The 17,925-nt window shown below is 28.6% G+C and overlaps 4 protein-coding genes across 4 annotated transcripts; 1 reads left to right on the top strand and 3 right to left on the bottom strand.

Annotated features, from left to right (window-relative positions):
* Window positions 1-1,074: 1,074 nt before the first annotated feature.
* On the bottom strand, window positions 1,075-2,448 carry MKS88_003840 (cytoplasmic tRNA 2-thiolation protein 1; the record flags this gene model as incomplete). Its single annotated transcript, XM_067216969.1, has 1 exon — window positions 1,075-2,448. One exon carries the CDS (start codon window positions 2,446-2,448, stop codon window positions 1,075-1,077), a length of 1,374 nt encoding a protein of 457 aa, XP_067072650.1.
* Window positions 2,449-3,628: 1,180 nt separating this feature from the next.
* Window positions 3,629-8,538, bottom strand: MKS88_003839 (uncharacterized protein; the record flags this gene model as incomplete). Its single annotated transcript, XM_067216968.1, has 4 exons — window positions 3,629-4,604; window positions 6,126-7,132; window positions 7,518-7,701; window positions 8,447-8,538. The coding sequence occupies 4 exons, from the start codon at window positions 8,536-8,538 to the stop codon at window positions 3,629-3,631; spliced, it is 2,259 nt and encodes a 752-aa protein (XP_067072649.1).
* A 2,200-nt stretch (window positions 8,539-10,738) lies between these two features.
* MKS88_003838 (nucleolar GTP-binding protein 1) lies at window positions 10,739-12,955 on the top strand (the record flags this gene model as incomplete). The annotated part of the gene is made up of 1 exon (XM_067216967.1): window positions 10,739-12,955. The coding sequence occupies one exon, from the start codon at window positions 10,739-10,741 to the stop codon at window positions 12,953-12,955; it is 2,217 nt and encodes a 738-aa protein (XP_067072648.1).
* A 2,743-nt stretch (window positions 12,956-15,698) lies between these two features.
* Window positions 15,699-16,946, bottom strand: MKS88_003837 (uncharacterized protein; the record flags this gene model as incomplete). Its single annotated transcript, XM_067216966.1, has 5 exons — window positions 15,699-15,725; window positions 15,923-15,992; window positions 16,380-16,559; window positions 16,729-16,824; window positions 16,915-16,946. The coding sequence occupies 5 exons, from the start codon at window positions 16,944-16,946 to the stop codon at window positions 15,699-15,701; spliced, it is 405 nt and encodes a 134-aa protein (XP_067072647.1).
* Window positions 16,947-17,925: the final 979 nt, after the last annotated feature.

Here is a 17,925-nt window from a genome sequence, read left to right as displayed (position 1 = left end):
TTTTTACATATAAAATATATTATATAACAACAAAAAGACAAACGAACTGTTGGGTCTAGAGGCATACAGGACAATCAGTTGTACAGCTAATGTAGAGTGCCAATAATGGAAAAAAAAAAAAAAAAAAAAAAAAGGTCCCTCTATAAACAATTGAATTTAAAAATTTGGTAAAAAAAAAATAATTTAACTCTTTTAATAAAAATATTGCTAATCTTACAAATTATGCCAAAAGAAAAAAAAAAAAAAAAATGAACAACATTAAAAAACTAATAATTAACGGAGATACAATATACTTCGTTTTATGTCTGAAATGTGTACCTTCATACTGTTAATTCGCACACATGACTTATTTCGCTAAATTTCTGCACATTCGTACGTACATATATTTATGTATGTGTACATATGAATGAATAAAAAAAATGAAATAAAATAAATAAATGATTAAAAATATAGATAAACAAAACGCTCTGAATTACACCATTTTTAAGGAAAACAAGGACCATTTTGCAATTATAGCACAAACATATAAGTCCCAAAACATAAGAGTATGTACACAAAAAATTATACAGAATAAGACCATAAGGGGGGAATGGAACAATGTTCGTTGGACATTGCACTGAATATTGGGGCGGATGGACAATACAAGATATTGCGAAACATGTGGAAGAAAAAAGAATAAAATATATTTGAATATAATATATTATAGTACACTATAACATAGTATAATATAGTATAATATAGTATAACAACGAAGGAAAAAAATGTAAAAAAATATAGTAAAATAAAAGGAGTAACGAATAAAATGAGCTTTACTTCTCTTGGCTATTTAAAAAAAAAAAATGTTCAGGATTTTTACAGGAGATAATACAGTCGAAACATAATTTAGATTTACTTGTATACGGTGAACATACATACACACACGCGCATGAACATATACACATATAAACACGTACGAATATACACATATACACGCTTATAAACATGCACGAATGTACACACATACACGCTCATAAACACTCACGAATGTACATATATGTATATACCCATGCACACGCACATAGGATGAGCGGGGATCTACGCCTCTCCCCCCTCGTACTTTATAGAGATCCTCTTCTTGCTGTTCTTTTTGTTCCCGTAAAGGAATGAATTATCAGTGTAGTTCTTCAACCCCTCGACGATAAGACACGCTTTGCAAATTTGGTTTGAGGTATATACTCCACACTTGACACACACTTGCAGCAATTTTTTTTTTTTTTTTTTATCAGTATGAATATAAAAAAACTCAGATGAGTGAATAATGTTCAGTATAAATTGAGGATTAACAGTTTCGATATCCTTAATAAAGCTTCTCAAATTTCCTCGGAAAGAATTAGGTGAGTAAGTGCATTCTGTGCTAAAGTAATCTAGCTTTAAATGAAAAGCATACAAAACAATTTCTTTTTCGTATGACCACATTAGTGGTTTTAGTCGCGGAAGAAAGAAAATCCTTTCCTTTTTAGGAGCTTTATCTATCGGTTCCTCCCTCGATTCTTCTCTCCTCATATCGTTCCTCTTTTCGCATATCTCTTCAGCCGTGTTTGCATAAGTATCACGTCCGCTGCTGTGACTACAGCTGCTACTATTGCTTCTATATATGCTACTACTTCCGCTAACACCACCTTTACAACGCTTTTTCGTTCTACCATCCGCAATGCACTCTCCTTCAGTATTTTCCTCTTTCTCTGTACATATTCTGTCCATACAATGTGTAAATGTTTTTCCATTTTCTTCATTTGCATCCTCATTAATATTATTCAACGAACTCTCCTGTACGTTCAGTTTTTCATGAACAGCCATATTACCACTAAAAGGTGAAAAAAAAGGAGTGTTAAAACTAGTTATATTTTTAGCTAGCTTATCAATATCTCCCCTGCACATGTTCATTAATATAGTTTCAGCCAAATCATCTGCATTATGTCCTGTTACTAATTTGGTAGCATTAAAAAGTAATGCTCCTTTTTCCATGGCTTGTCTTCTAAAGACACCACATACTGTACAATTATTTTTCTTTCCAATAAAATTTACCACATCATCCATAGTATATAAAAAGATATCTTCGAACTTTAATATTTTTAATGGTATATTGTATAGTTTTTCTAATTTATACACAACTTTTAATGAGTCATCACGATATCCTTTAATCCCTTCATCAATAGCTAACAAAAATAAAGTCCATTTATAATTATATTTCTTTTTTATATGAACAAGTACATGCGCTAAAACGCTCGAATCTTTTCCACCTGACACAGCAATGCAAATTTTGTCATTTTCTTCAAACATATTTTTTTTCAAAATAGTTGTATGAACCTCCTCTTCAAAGCACTCAATGAAACACTCCTTGCATAATTTTGCCTTGTTCGATGGTTTTACCATACAAACATTTTTATCCTTGCACTCCTCGCACAGCATTTTTTCGCGGCGCGCTATTATTAATGGAGTGGTATTAATATTGAAGTAATTTATCCCGTTACAAATTCATATGCATTTTTGAACTGCTTCTAACTGCTTGGATCGGCTTTTCGTTTTTCTGAGAAGTCCTCTTTTTCATTTATTCATGCTTACATATATATCTGGTCAGGGCGCGCGTATATTCCTTTCAATTTTTTAGCTCTTTAATTTATTTTTTTTTCCTTTTAGCGCCTTTTTTTCTTCTCTTTTTTGCGCTTTACTTTTTTTCTCCCTCTTTTTAAGCTTTTCTTTTTTGTACTTCTCTTTTTCTCATTTTCTTCTTTTCCTTAATAACTGTGTTGCTCTCCTCGGAGTTGCAAACTGACGTGCGTTCCTTCCTCAACTACTGCAAGTCGAGTACACTGTCGTTACAAAGCACCACATTTTACCTCCCTTCTGTATTTTTATTTTATGTTTAATTTTGACTTAAATTATAATTTTTGCTTGTACAATTTGTTTACGATTTTTTTTTTTTTTTCAAGTGCTAGATTTTAAACTTTTCAATGTTTAAAATGTTAAAATGTTTAAAATGTTAAAATGTTTAAAATGTTGAAGTGTTTAAAATGTTAAAATGTTTAAAATGTTGAAGTGTTTAAAATGTTAATATGTTTAAAATGTTAATATGTTTAAAATGTTTAAAATGTTGAAGTGTTTAAAATGTTAATATGTTTAAAATGTTTAAAATGTTAAAATGTTAAAATGTTTAAAATTTAAAAAAAAAATTTAAATAAACAATCTCCTTTATTGAAGCAGAGGGGAGCAGCAATGCGCATTTAAAAAGAAAAAAAAAAAAAAAAAAAATACTCATATTTGCGTAAATGCTTCTGGGCTTAGGTATTACATAAGCTGCTTATATACGCGGATGAGCCATATGGATATAAGAATGTATGTATATAAATACATGTGTATGATCTTATATATATATTCAGGAGTACATACCTGGCACTAAGACATAAATCTATTCGAAAAAAGGAAAAAAGAAGTTAACAAAAGCAGGGGATGTGCATGAAAATGTGTACATATATGTATATGCTTATTTGTATGCGTATTTGTATGTGTGCGCATATTTGTGTGTGTGTTAATATTTGTATGTATATGTACTTACCGCTAGGTTACATTTTTGGCGGAGATGCGAAAGGCGTTAGAAGACCAAGACGAAGGGAAGGACGAGCAAGGTGATAATAACAAGGAGGGAAATTTTTAAGGAAGGACTATTACTACCTTTCAAAATCTTGGTGCTATATACATCAGTATTCTCATTAGTATTGACTTCAGGTGTTGTAAATGTAAAATGAGATATCAGTCTTCTTTTTCCATCTGTGCATACACAAAAGAAATGTGTATTTTCATATATTTTACTAGGTACCTTTGAATAAAAAACATTATTATAATGATCCATGACAAGCTCTGTTAGAGGTAGTTTATTCAGTATATTTTCGAGCTGTCCATTTAAGTTATAGCCTTTGATAAAACATTCTTGCGGTTCAATATAATAATTTAGTGGGCATTTAAATCCAATCAGTTTATTTACTTGTGCATGTACTTTACATATAACATCTTCATTACTTTCTGCATTTTTAGAATGATTGACATCATACCCTTTAGTAAATATAGTTGATATGTTCTGAGTAAAATCGCATCCATCTATTTTTTTAGGTATAGTAGGTAATACAATTTCAACAATTCCTGTATATGTAATATCTTTTTCATATATATAATCATTTTTATTTTTTACCTTTATCCTTTTTTTATTTTCACAATAACAGTATATTTTCTTTGCTTCTTCAAAACTTGGAGGTGCTCTAAAAGAAACTTCGTCTACATCGTTTTCATGATCCTTTCGTATCATCATAGTTGAAATACCATGTACATATTCTTTTATTTTTTCTATTTTTTTAAATGTCAAAGAGTCATAAACTTCCTCGAAACATTTTGGAGGATACAATTTATATTTTAATGAATCCGACCCACACTTAACACTTACCTTATCTAACACTTGAGGATTCAATGTGCATACTTTTGTGCTGTTTTTCGTTTGCTTCTCCTCGAAGACCAGGCTTACATTTTCGTTAAAATCGCATGTATGTGTATCCCCCTTCACTAAGATTACAAAATAGCTAAGGAAAAGGAAATGCACGAAAAAAATATTTTTTAACTTCGTCATATTTAAGGGAAAGGCGCACTACGCATAGATGACTGGGTAGTGGAAGTGCTCTATCTCACAGCGTTATTTCTGTGCAGCGCTATCAGCTGTGCACTTGGCTACACACACGCAGATATATTACTATAAATTTCCTTTTTTTCCGTATTGCTATAAATTTCCTTTTTTTCCGTATTGCTATAAATTTCCTTTTTTTCCGTATTGTTATATTTTTCCCTTTTTCCGTATTGTTATATTTTTCCCTTTTTCCGTATTGTTATATTTTTCCCTTTTTTATCCCCTTTCCAACAAATTATTGACAAAAAAAAAAAAAATTAAAAAAAGTGCATGTATATATTTTTTGAGGAGAAGGAAATGTTAAAAACGAACAAATTCACGCACAAAATAATTTTAAAAGGAGTTATTCCTTCAGTTTAGATACAAAATTTTGTATTAATTTGTGGTGAAAGGCAGACTAAATATTCTTCTTTAGCAAAAATCTGTTATCATTGGGATTGATATATTTGCATACACGTGCAAATGAGAAATGGTGTAAATTCGCATTTGTGTGGATACACGTATGTACAAACATGCGTCTGCGTAAACATTTGCATTTGCCAAGTACACACACTCGGTCATCATATTTTCGCATACACATCATCATGTGTTTATTCCCATTTTTACCTTAAAAGGAAAAAATGCATGAACAAGACAGGCTGAAAATTTTTGCTGCAGTTTTTGCAAAATGAAAGGGGTGTTTGCCGTTTTGAAAATAAACCAAAACAAAAAATAAAAAAAGAAAAAGAAAAAATCGGGTATTCAAAATGGAATAGTAAAATTTGCGAACGGAGTTGACTAATTGAAAAAAGTTAAAAGTTGCAAATCAAAAAAAAATAAAAAAAAAAGGGTACGGAAAATTAAAAAAATATAAAAAATAAAAAAAAAAAAAAAAAAAAAAAAATTAATTCCAGCTTTAAAACAAATCAGTATGGAGAAAAAAAAAAAAAAAAATACATATACAATACATGTACATGTACATGTACAACATATATATATATACGTACATACATACATATATACATACATATATACATACATACATATATACATACATATATACATACATACATACATACATACATACATACATACATACATACATACATACATACATACATACATACATACATACATACATACATACATACATACATACATACATACATACATACATACATACATACACATATGCGTATATTATTTTTTTAAAAATTAAAATAAAAAAGGAAAAAAAAAATTAGAAATGTATGTGTACAAAGGGGGAATTTTTAAAAGATTATTTCTTTTGTGCGTATAAATGGTATACATACGTTATGCAAAAATATGTTTTCCATACACGTGTTGCATACATGCGTTGCATACATGAACATGCTAGAGAAAAAGCACGAGCAGGGAAAGCAAAAGAACAAAATAACGTAGGTGTGTACACAAACTAAACGATTCATAATTGGCGTATTCAAAATTTGCTTGAAGAGGAAAAATATTATCATTATTTTTTACACATTGACATGAAAAACCTTTCGGGTTTTCATTCTTATTTAATATAAAAGTAGCAAAAGACATTCTTTTTTTTTTGTCAATGTGTAATTTAATATCATGTGATACTAACAACTCTTTAATATTTACAATTTTGTTTTCATATAATACATTTTCAAAGCAATCTGAGGGATATATTGTATATCCCTCTGGGCAAATTAACCCTAAATACACTTCTTTTTTGTTTATTGTAACATTACAAGTAATGCTTTCATTTGATCTTATTTTTGACTTGTCATAATATTTCACAAAAGCGCTTCTTCCACTCTTCGACTCTTCACAGTTGTTGTCAAGTCGGCCCTCACACTTATTTCTAGTACCTCCATCGCTACGTCCATACGTACTATCATCACCGTCAATATTGCTATCAAAATCACAGCCAAAAATTTTGTTTCTCTTCAAATGCACCCTCATAATTCCTCGTGCACCTATGAAATTTTCTTTAAACGTTAAACTATTATCACATGTACATTCGATAACCATATCTGCATATATCGTCGGGGGTATAAAAACTCTTCTTATTATTATCGAATCTGTTTCGCTACTTTCAAATATGCTTCCCTTTAATATTTCAGTGAAATTTTCATCTCTTCCATTTATTCGTATTTTTTCAAAACATTCCTTCGGTCTCATTTCTATACCTTCATAATTTATTCCTTTTTTTGGGCATATAAAAGTTAAAATTTCAAAGCCTTTTGTAAATTTCACACAGTACTTTATATTATTATCATTGTCATACGGTTCATCTTCCATATCAACTGGTGCTAATGCGTTGTTCCTATTATTCCATGCAACGTTTAAAGGTTCTCTCGTGAAATCACAGTCATCATTCGTTTTATATGCAAAAGAGAAAAAATACAAAAATTGAACGATTGCAAATATAACAAGCTGCATAGTGTTCGATCGGGTCTGTGCCAGGTTATTGTTTGCAGGCGCACAAGGTTACGCGGAAAGCGCCGTAACACAACAACACAACAACACAACAACACAACCTTTAAACACCTCTTTATTTAAAAATGCGCGAAAGGGGGTACAAGAGCAGTTTATACGTATAATTATGTGCTCTCCCCACTCTCGTTTTTGCTTCTTTTCTTTTTTCCTTTTACTATAATATTAAGGAATAAGGTAAAACGGTTTCATAAAACGAATGGAGAAGCAAACCTTGAATACGTACTTTGCAGAAATTAAGTTTTATTTTGTGCATGACCACATTTTCATCCTTAGTCTTGTGCACTTTTGTTTTGGATAAAAATTTGGGAATCCGCTAAAAAAGAGCAAGTAGGATTGGGTATACTTCCCGTAATTTGCTTTTGCTATTCCTCTTGCTATTACTTTTGCTGTTACTGCTGTTATTACTTCTGTTGTTACTGCTGTTATTACTTCTGTTGTTACTGCTGTTATTACTTCTGTTGTTACTGCTGTTATTACTTCTGTTGTTACTGCTGTTATTACTTCTGTTGTTACTGCTGTTATTACTTCTGTTTTACTGCTGCTATTACTTTTGCTTTCTTTTTTTTTTTTTTTTTTTTTTTTTCTTTTTTCCCTTTGTTTCTCCGCCTGTTCGTTTTTTTATTATACTATTTCATTATTTTACATCATTCTGTAATTTTAAATTACACAATTATGTTTTTGTACTATATTTTTTTTTTTTTTTTTTTTTTTCCTCATTCATTTGTTTCCTTATTCTATTATTTTTATTATTTTTTTATTTTTATTATTTTTTTATTTTTATTTTTTTTTAAATTTTCCTTTATGCGCTTTAAAAGGCATGCAATAATTTCTCTTGCAGCTTTATTGTTTAATATACAAGCCTATTTTGTTTTTCATGTTTTGCTAAACAAGTCTATGTGGTGTAATAATAGGTAACTACGTTTTCGTTAAAAATCGTGGATATATAAACAACAAATTCATTCTTTAGTCGCTAAGTCATTTTTGCTGTTGCCTGCATATATACATACATACATACGTACATACATTAATACTCCTGTGTACATTTATGTAGCAGTTAATATTTTAAAATATTGGCATTTAATGCAAAAATGGCTATTTTTTTTAGAAAAAATAAAAATAAATTATACATGTATATGTTCACAAACAACATTTATACATAAATATATATATATATATATATATATTATTTATAATATAGAAAAATGAGCATGCGGGTTGTGGATAAAAATAAATTTAAGCATGAGCATAAAATAAGGTTGTTTCCCTTTGTACAAATCTCTCTCTGTTGCTAGTTTTAAGTCTTCCTGCATATCACACAGTACAGCAAAGTACCGCAAAGTGCCGCAATCTGCTACATATATCATTCGTATATTTTTTTTACTTTTTCTTTTTAAATTTATTTTCCGTTCGCCCCACATATTACATGTTCATGCGAACAGATATACCATATGTGTATATACATAGACGTATATATATATATATATATATATATATGTATATATATGTATATATACGTGCATGCATTTATGAGTACGTTTCTCCAAAACTGGAAAAGTTAAACATGAAAAGAAAAAAAAAATAAAATAGAATAAAAAAATAAAATAAAATAGAATAAAAAAATAAAATAAAATAGAATAAAAAAATAAAATTAAAAAAATAAAAAATAAAATAAATAAAATAAAAGATATAAAAGAGTTGTAAAAGTAATAGAGGTAAAACAATAGCTATAATTGTAACAGCACGTATAAAATTTAAAGCAGTTTAAAATATGCTTCAGTAAATTCACCCGCTTTGACGAAATTTAAAGGTTTACACATTTATATAGAAGGATTATATTTAACAAAAGCATATACTTAAAACATTATTACAAAATCTACCAATCCGATATGTGAATACGGATACATAATATAGTGATATATGCTTCTTTTCCATGTGTATATACTGTATAGAAAAGTATACTTCCAACAACATACGAAAAGCTTTGCGCTTTCATTAAAAGAGGTGAAGCAGTGTCCAGTGCCTACTCTCTCCTTAACAGTAAGTGTTCTTTCTACACAAAATTTGTATAAACTAATAGACTTTTAATACAAGTTCGTCCAATTATCAAATTATACTTTTTTTTCAAAAATTTATTTTAACATCACACCTAAATGGAAATAAACTACTACTCCTATACAGGATGTACAATGCGCATATAATGCGTATACTAGTGAGTACATTCAGCTGATACAGAGAAAAGTGCTTCAATGTCCTTCTTACAAGTACAGCAAAGCAAGGGTAATATTGCGTTCAATGAAGAAACGAAAAATTGCTTTTGCTTTTGCTTTTGCTTTTGTTTTTGCTTTTGTTTTTGTGTTTGTTTTTGTTTTTGTTTTTGTGTTTGTTTTTGCTTTTGCTTTTGTTTTTGTGTTTGTTTTTGCTTTTGCTTTTGCTTTTGCTTTTTGCATTTTCTTTTTTTTTTTTATTCTCCTTCAAATGGAGCGGTACGGTAAAACGTAATACGTGAAAACTATTGTTTTATTATATATATGTACTGTTTGTATTTTCTTTCTTTTTTTTTTTTTTTTTTTTTTGGGCTATAAGAGCTCCTTATATTTTGGAAAAAAAAAAAAAGAAAAAAAAAGAAAATTGTAATGAAAACAAAGCAAAGCTAAGTACAGAATGGGGGGCTTATCAAAATAAGGAAAAATTGTTCACGTCGGGATTAATAAGTTAACGGCAAATGTATGTTTATAAAATTGTAGTAAATTTTAACGTGCGCTGCTGCATTTATGTGAGTTCCCACAACAATTTGTTATTCCATTTATATATTCATAAAATTGATATACATTTATGTATATGTATATATATATATATTATATATATTGTTAAAAAAAAGATATCGCGCCTTATCCAATTTAGAGCATGAGTACTTCACTTTAGCAATTTTCGTTTATTCGTGTTTATTTATTTATTGTTCAATATTACTATATTTCATTTTACTTTTTTTTTTTTTTTTTTTTTTTTGAATGTTACCTTATTTTTCTCCCTTAAAAAAAAAAAAAAAAAAAAAACTTTTTAATATCTTCATTTTTCATATATTTTAAGGAATATTTTTAACAATTTTTTCGTGCAGAAAAATTTTAAATTATTATTATTTTTTTTTTTTCATACATATATATAGTAAAAACGTAGGAAGATATAGCCTTTCCATGCTTTTTTTTTTTTTTAAAAATTTAATTTGCGTCATGTATGTTTGTTGATGCTTCATATATATATGCATACATATATACGTATATATATGTACATGCGTACATATACTTTTGGGCTTATGTACGTGTATCTATACCTGATTAAAATGCGTAAGGAAAGGTCTCCCTTAGTTTGGCAATAAATTTATTCTACTTGTTATTTTTAAATCTTGGAGCTGTTTTTCGCATACCTAAGGTGATACATTTATCATAACATACGTACCGCTGCTGTAGTACCTCCTCTTACACACCGCTTCCTACACGCCGCTTCCTACACACCGCTTCCTACACACCACTTCCCACATACCGCTTCCCACATACCGCTGCCTCCAAAATGAAGGATGCCAGTTTGTACCGCTTCAAAGATATTAAACCTGTTGTAAATGCAAAGGAACTGGTGGATGTGGTTTTGTCCAAAACACAGAGAAAAACGCCAACAGAAATTCATAAAGGATTCAAGATAACAAGAATACGAAACTTTTATATGCGGAAGGTAAAGATGTGTCAAGAGCTTTTTCGAGATAAATTACAGACAATAATTAATGACTTTCCCAAACTTGATGATATACATCCATTTTATGCAGACTTAGCTAATATATTATATGATAGAGATCATTACAAGTTAGCTTTAGGTCAATGCAATTATGTGAGTAAGTCTGTTATAAGGATAAGTCATGATTATATAAAATTATTAAAATTTAGTTCGTCTTTATATAAGTGTAAAATATTAAAAATTAGTGCACTAGGTAGAATGTGTAAACTTGTAAAGAAATTACAACCAAGTTTATTATATTTAGAAGAGGTCAGACAAAATTTATCAAGACTACCATCAATAAATCCACATAAAAAAACTATATTATTATCTGGTGCACCAAATGTAGGTAAATCATCATTCATTAATATTATATCAAGAGCAAATGTTGAAGTTCAGCCATATTCCTTTACTACTAGAAATTTATATGTAGGTCATTTTGACTATAAGTTAAATAGGTATCAAGTAATTGACACCCCAGGACTACTTGATAGATCATTAGAAAATAGAAATACTATTGAAATGACAACTATTACAGCGCTAGCTCATATTAATGGTGTTATTCTTTTCATAATTGATATTAGTGAAGAATGTGGATTATCTATAAAAGAACAGGTTAATTTATTCTATTCAATCAAATCTCTATTTTCAAATAAATCTATTGTTATAGGATTTAATAAAATTGATAAAGGAAATATTGATAGTTTACCTGTTGACAGTAAATTATTAATAAAACAAATTGCCATTGACATTAATAGCACAATCAAATTTTGCTCCTTTAGTACACTGACTGGAGTAGGAGTAGAGGAGGCAAAAATTATTGCATGTGATTTGCTTAAAACTGATTATTCTTCAGATATCCTTTTGGATCAAGAAAACCTTCTGAAGAGCAAACTTAATGAACACAAAATTAATCTCAACAGGGCACCCTTTATACCTGACTCGGTCATACAGGAAAAAATTCGAAAAATGCAGCAAAAGGGTAGAAACAAGCTCAATGGAAAGGAGGAGGAGCTCGATGTAGAAACCACAGATGGGGACTACAATGAAGAGGAGGAAAACAGTACAAAAGGTGCTTTCCTAAGCGCGACAAATAGCACAGTCGATGATATGAACGGCGCTAATAGTAATGATGATCAAAATCGTGGTAATATTGCTAACAGTACCAACCTGACCATGCGAGAACTTAAACTGAAGAAGAAAAATAAAAGCAGGCAGAGCTACCTGAGCAACCGAACGGATAACCGAATTTTACAAATTGACCTTCAGAATGAAAATGGAGGTGCAGGGGTATACTCTGTGGATATTAGGAGAAATTACGATATTAAGGAGGAGTACAAATATGATGTAATACCTGAAATTTTTAATGGAAAAAACATATGCGATTTCGTTGATATAAATATTGAACAAAAGTTAATGGAATTGGAAAAGGAGGAAGAAACTCTTTTGGATAAGGATGTGCAAATTGATCCCATGTGGTTTAAGACCAAGAGAGTATTAGAAAAAATGGCTTTGAAATTAAAACGCTTAAAACTTCATGCAAAATTAAATGAAGAAAAACAGCCATTATACCATAAGAAGAATAAAACTGTCGAAGAAATGGAAAAGAAATTGGACGAATTGAAATTGGACAAACAGAAAATTCTCGAAAGTATGACTGAGAAATTAAACAAAAGAAACAGTCTCAATGGTACTGCCAGAAAAGAAAATGTTAATAGGGAGAGTGCTAATAGGGAGAGTGTTAATAGGGAAAATATTAAAAAGGAAAAAGTGAAAAAAGATATTTGTAAAAAGAAACAAATTAAAGATGCTGTATATAATGACCCAACAAAAAAGTCCAAAATATATCTAAGTACATCAACCGAGTTACAGAGGAAAAAGGCATATAGATTAAATAAAATTGCTTATAAGAAAATCGTTAAAGGAACCAAGGGAGAAGCAGATAGATCTATTCCTTGCAAGAGGCCTAGACATTTATTTTCTGGAAAGAGGTCCATAGGAAAGGCTGCCTGGAGATAATTTGAAAGGGGCGGGGGATTAGCGGCAGTTATCTAATAATGGAAGGATATGTTACAAAAATGGAAGGGGGGGGAGAAAAAAAAGAAAAAAAGAAAAAAAAGAAAAAAAAGAAAAAAAAGAAAAAAAAGAAAAAAAGAAAAAAAAGAAAAAAAAGAAAATAAAGAAAAAAAGGAAAAAAAGAAAAAAGAAAAAAGAAAAAAGAAAATACATTGCTTGTTCAGGTAGCTAGCTTTTTAGTAAAATTCACATACTTTCGTTTGTGAGTATTTTTTTTTTTTTTTTTTTTTTTTTTTGTCCCATGCAAAATTTACCTGTTATGTACATATATTGTACATGTTATTACATGCCTGTGCATGTCGGTACATTTCTTAACACGTGTTTGCGTGTCTGCACATTTTTTCACACGTATATACACGTTCGAATTGTTTATTTTTTTTAAAATTACATGTCCCCATGTGGCATTTATCAAATTTAGTATTTATTATCATTATATAATGGATTTTTTTAAAGTGTTATTTGCAATATGCACACTTTGTATGCTTGTTTCTTAGAATTCGATACAAAAATTTTTACTTTCTCTTACATGTGTGTTTAAAACATTCATTTTTGGTAAAAATTAGAGTTATGCGTAATATTAAAAAAAGAAAAAAAAATAGCTATTTTTTTTTTTTTAAAGTATTTCTGGAAGAAAATATACAAAACGTGGGGCACAAAAGGTGTACACGAGTGTGTAATATTATTATGTATATATATATATATATATATATATATATATTTACATTTTCATGTAGGCGTAAGCGTACATATACACGTACATATAAATGCACATGCGCACGATAAATATTCATTCCAGTTGAACACCGAGTTAGGGGTGAGTCACCACCAAATGTCTAGTAAGAAATTGCCTAAAGAAGAAAGGAAAACATATTTTAAAAATATTGGAAGCCAATACATACAATGTATACATACAAGTGAGTACATTTTTAAATGGTAAAAGGATAAATAAAAAGACGAGAACAACGAACGAATACAATGAAATACTCCATATGCATATCGGAAGAAGTAGTATGTTGTTTGCGCTTCACATTTTTCTTTATGTTCATAATGTTGAGCAAAAATATGTATACACATTGGGCTATGTTTGCACATTTTTATTGCCGTGTAATTTGTATTCACATAGATATATATATATATATATATATGTATATGCATATGCATATACACGACTGCCACTACAGCTTTCCATTTACATGCGAATTATTAATTATTGCGTTTAAAATGTAGTCCTATTCATGCAAATAAAACGTAAAATAAATTTTCACAGAATTATAAGAAATATTATGAATAATGCATAATACAAATAATAAATGCAAGAATGAAGAGATTCATTACATTATTAAGTAGTCTACATAGACATAAATACTTAGGTAAAATTATACATATATAATAGTATTCTGTTCTTTCAAATGTTTCACTGCTTTTTCTTTTTTGCTATAGACAGTTCTGTTGACAATCCCATGCTCCTAATGGAAAACCAACTGCTTTTTATTTAAAAAAAAAAAAAAAAAAAAAAAAAAAAAAATTTAGTGTTAATAATGCGTTAAAAATATATTACAATTGAAAATTACACGAAATAACACTTAAACACTAAAATAATTATAAATGCGATAAAAATCAGAAGAAATGACAAGGAATAAAAATAAATCCAGCAAATTACTATGTGTACGTATGTATGTATGCATATATATATGCACATATATGCATAAGTATATATATATAGATACTCATTTGTGTATGTACACTCATGAACATGTAGTCAAATAATAACAACAAAATTAACAAAGTGTAGGATGAAGACAACTTCGCATACTCAACAGAATTTTTTTCTTTTTCATTTCTTTCTCAATTTAACCGTATTGTGGTCATATTTACACATGATAGCATTACTACTTAAAATGTTAAAAAAAAAAAAAAAAAAAAAAAAATAAATATAAAAAATTGCATTAATAAGTGTTGTCAAATAAGCGAACATATGCGCATACCTACATATACATATAAATAGATATATGTGCAGGTACGACGCATGTGGATGTATGTAATATGAACATATGCATAAACGTATGTAGGCAGATTTAATTGCTCCAAAGAAAGAAAAGGAAGCAATGGTAAGAGGAACAAAGAATTATCATGTGCACGTGTGTAAGCACGTCACACTGTGCAATGAGTCTAACAAAAAAAAAAAAAAAAAAAAAAAAAATTAAGATGAAAAAAAAAAAATAAGTAAATAAACATAAATGAATAAAAAACTGAACGTTTAAATGAATGAATAAAAAACTGAACGTTTAAATGAATGAATAAAAAACTGAACGTTTAAATGAATGAGTAAAAAACTGAACGTTTAAATGAATGAGTAAAAAACTGAACGTTTAAATGAATGAGTAAAAAGAAGGTACATACAAATATGAAGACATGTATATGTTAATTAGCATATTTATGACATGTAAAATTGCATGAACGAAGGTCAGCAACAACATACATATACATGTTAATATATAAACATATTAGCGAAATGACAAAACAAGAAATAAAAAATCTGCTAAGTATGTCACTAATTTATATAAAGAATTATAATCCGCTTATTCATAAAATTTAGCAGTGTGCAGCATACATATTTGTGTATAAATTTATCATCCATGTATTCATATATTTTGACATACATTTTGTCATACAAGTGTACATATATTCATGTAAAGTACACATCTTTCTTGAGCTGAAAGAAAAAAAAAAAAAAAAAAAAAAAAAAAAAAAAAACGAAAGGACGCGAAAAATTTATTATTTTTTTCTTTTAACAGTACGAATCATAAAAACTGCGCTAAATGTACAAGAATGTATTTATGCATATGTACGAATATATGTATAATACACACGTATATGTACGTGTGGATATGTATGTGTCATGTTTCGTACTGGTGTAATTTTATCATACATTGATACTCTTCCACAAGGTTCAGCAACCAGTCTGCGATTGAAACCGATTCTGAAAAGGGGAAAGAAAAAAAAAAAAAAAAAAAAAAAATACATATATATATATATATATATATACGAATATAAATATTAATAACAAATATTGGAGGAACCATCTATATAAATGAAAAGGACAACTTTGAACGATATTCAAATTCGTAAATGAAAAAAAAAGTAAAAATAAAGAAGTTTGATCATATTTTTTATGATTTTTGTTCTATGCTATTAAAATGAATTTACAACATAGCGCTATGCATATTGTGTGTGTTTGTGTGTGTTTGTGTGTGTTTGTGTGTGTTTGTGTGTGTTTGTGTGTGTTTGTGTGCGTTTGTGTGTGTGTGTGTGCATATATATACTTATATATACATATAAATTCACATGTAAATATATTTGAGTATACCTCTTTGGTACATTAAAAAACAAAGTCGACATGCTATTTTGTGCAATTAGGTTATGAAAAAATAACTCACCAATTTTTGACGACTGCATAATTAAATCATCCAATCCATTCACGCTAATTATGCTTATTAAGCTAGCATTTTTTTTTAACAAATCGTCCAGCCTATTTGTTAATGGGCTCCTATTTTTATTATTAAAAAAGGATACATAATAATGAATACGGGTAAACCAGATAAATGCGAATATATGTGTATATTTATAAACGCAATATATTTTTCTACACACTACATATATTCAGCATCGTTTGTAAAATTTGCAAATTCAACAAATTAAAAAAATTTTATACTTACGTTTTTATGTGTTTGCCATATGTAAAAGTAGAAAACTGCGGCACACTGTTCATGTATAGCTTATAACTATTATTCTGGTAGAATTTACTAGCAAATCTAAAAAATAAAAAAAATGTACATTTTAATGCATAAATATTTGACAGCTTTTCTTTATGTTCGTATATGATTATTTAAATTACTCTATACCTTAAAGAATTCTTAAAAGCTGAATATTTCATCTTTTCCCAATATTCTCATTAACATATGGCTCTTTTTTTTTTTTTTTTTTTAAATATAATAATATAAATATTGTTTAACACCTTTACTTTTTATGTAGATGATAAAACTTTTATTTAAATTATTTTATGTAAATGTTTTTCTTTTAAATAAAAAGATGGTAAAAAATTATATTTTTTCTTTTTTTTTTGCAATCCTTCTGGGGTACTTTTTTTTAATAACCATCAGGAGCCATTACATATACGTACGTAATATATATATATATATATAAATATATATATATGTACACTAGCATATGTATTCACTACAAGTAAATGTATTCTTCAATTTTGCTATGCACGAGTGTATTGTTTTGATGCAATGCACATATCAATTATATTATTATTTTTTTTTTTTTAAATTGGGCATACGTTATTTTTTGACAACAGTTGAATGCTTAGGGTTAAAAGTACGATGGCATTTTACATTTACATTTTTACATTTTTTACGTTTTTTATGTTTTTTACGTTTTTCACATTTTTTACATTTTTTACGTTTTTCCCATTTTTTACGTTTTTCCCATTTTTTACGTTTTTCCCATTTTTTACGTTTTTCCCATTTTTAACGTTTTTCCCATTTTTTACGTTTTTCCCACTTTTTACGTTTTTCCCATTTTTTACGTTTTTCCCACTTTTTACGTTTTTCCCACTTTTTACGTTTTTCCCATTTTTTACGTTTCTTTACTTTTTTTTCTAAAAAAATTAGCACTGTAGATTACACTCTTCATTTCTTTTCCTCTGCAGTGTAGTGTAATATATCGCCTAGTTTTATTTTGTTTTTGTATGTTCAAACTGCCATAACATCTATGTGTATATTCTACACTTACATGTATACAGTTGAAGCACAGCTTCATTAATAAGGTGAATTACGTTTTTTCCTGTTTTACCTATATTCGCGTATAAGCTATTTTGTGGGAACTCAAAATAAAAAGCTCTTTTGTTT

The sequence above is a fragment of the Plasmodium brasilianum genome, chromosome 11 (genome assembly GCF_023973825.1).
Source record: "Plasmodium brasilianum strain Bolivian I chromosome 11, whole genome shotgun sequence".
Taxonomy (NCBI): Eukaryota; Apicomplexa; class Aconoidasida; order Haemosporida; family Plasmodiidae; genus Plasmodium; species Plasmodium brasilianum.
This window is presented reverse-complemented; position numbering and strand designations above follow the sequence as displayed.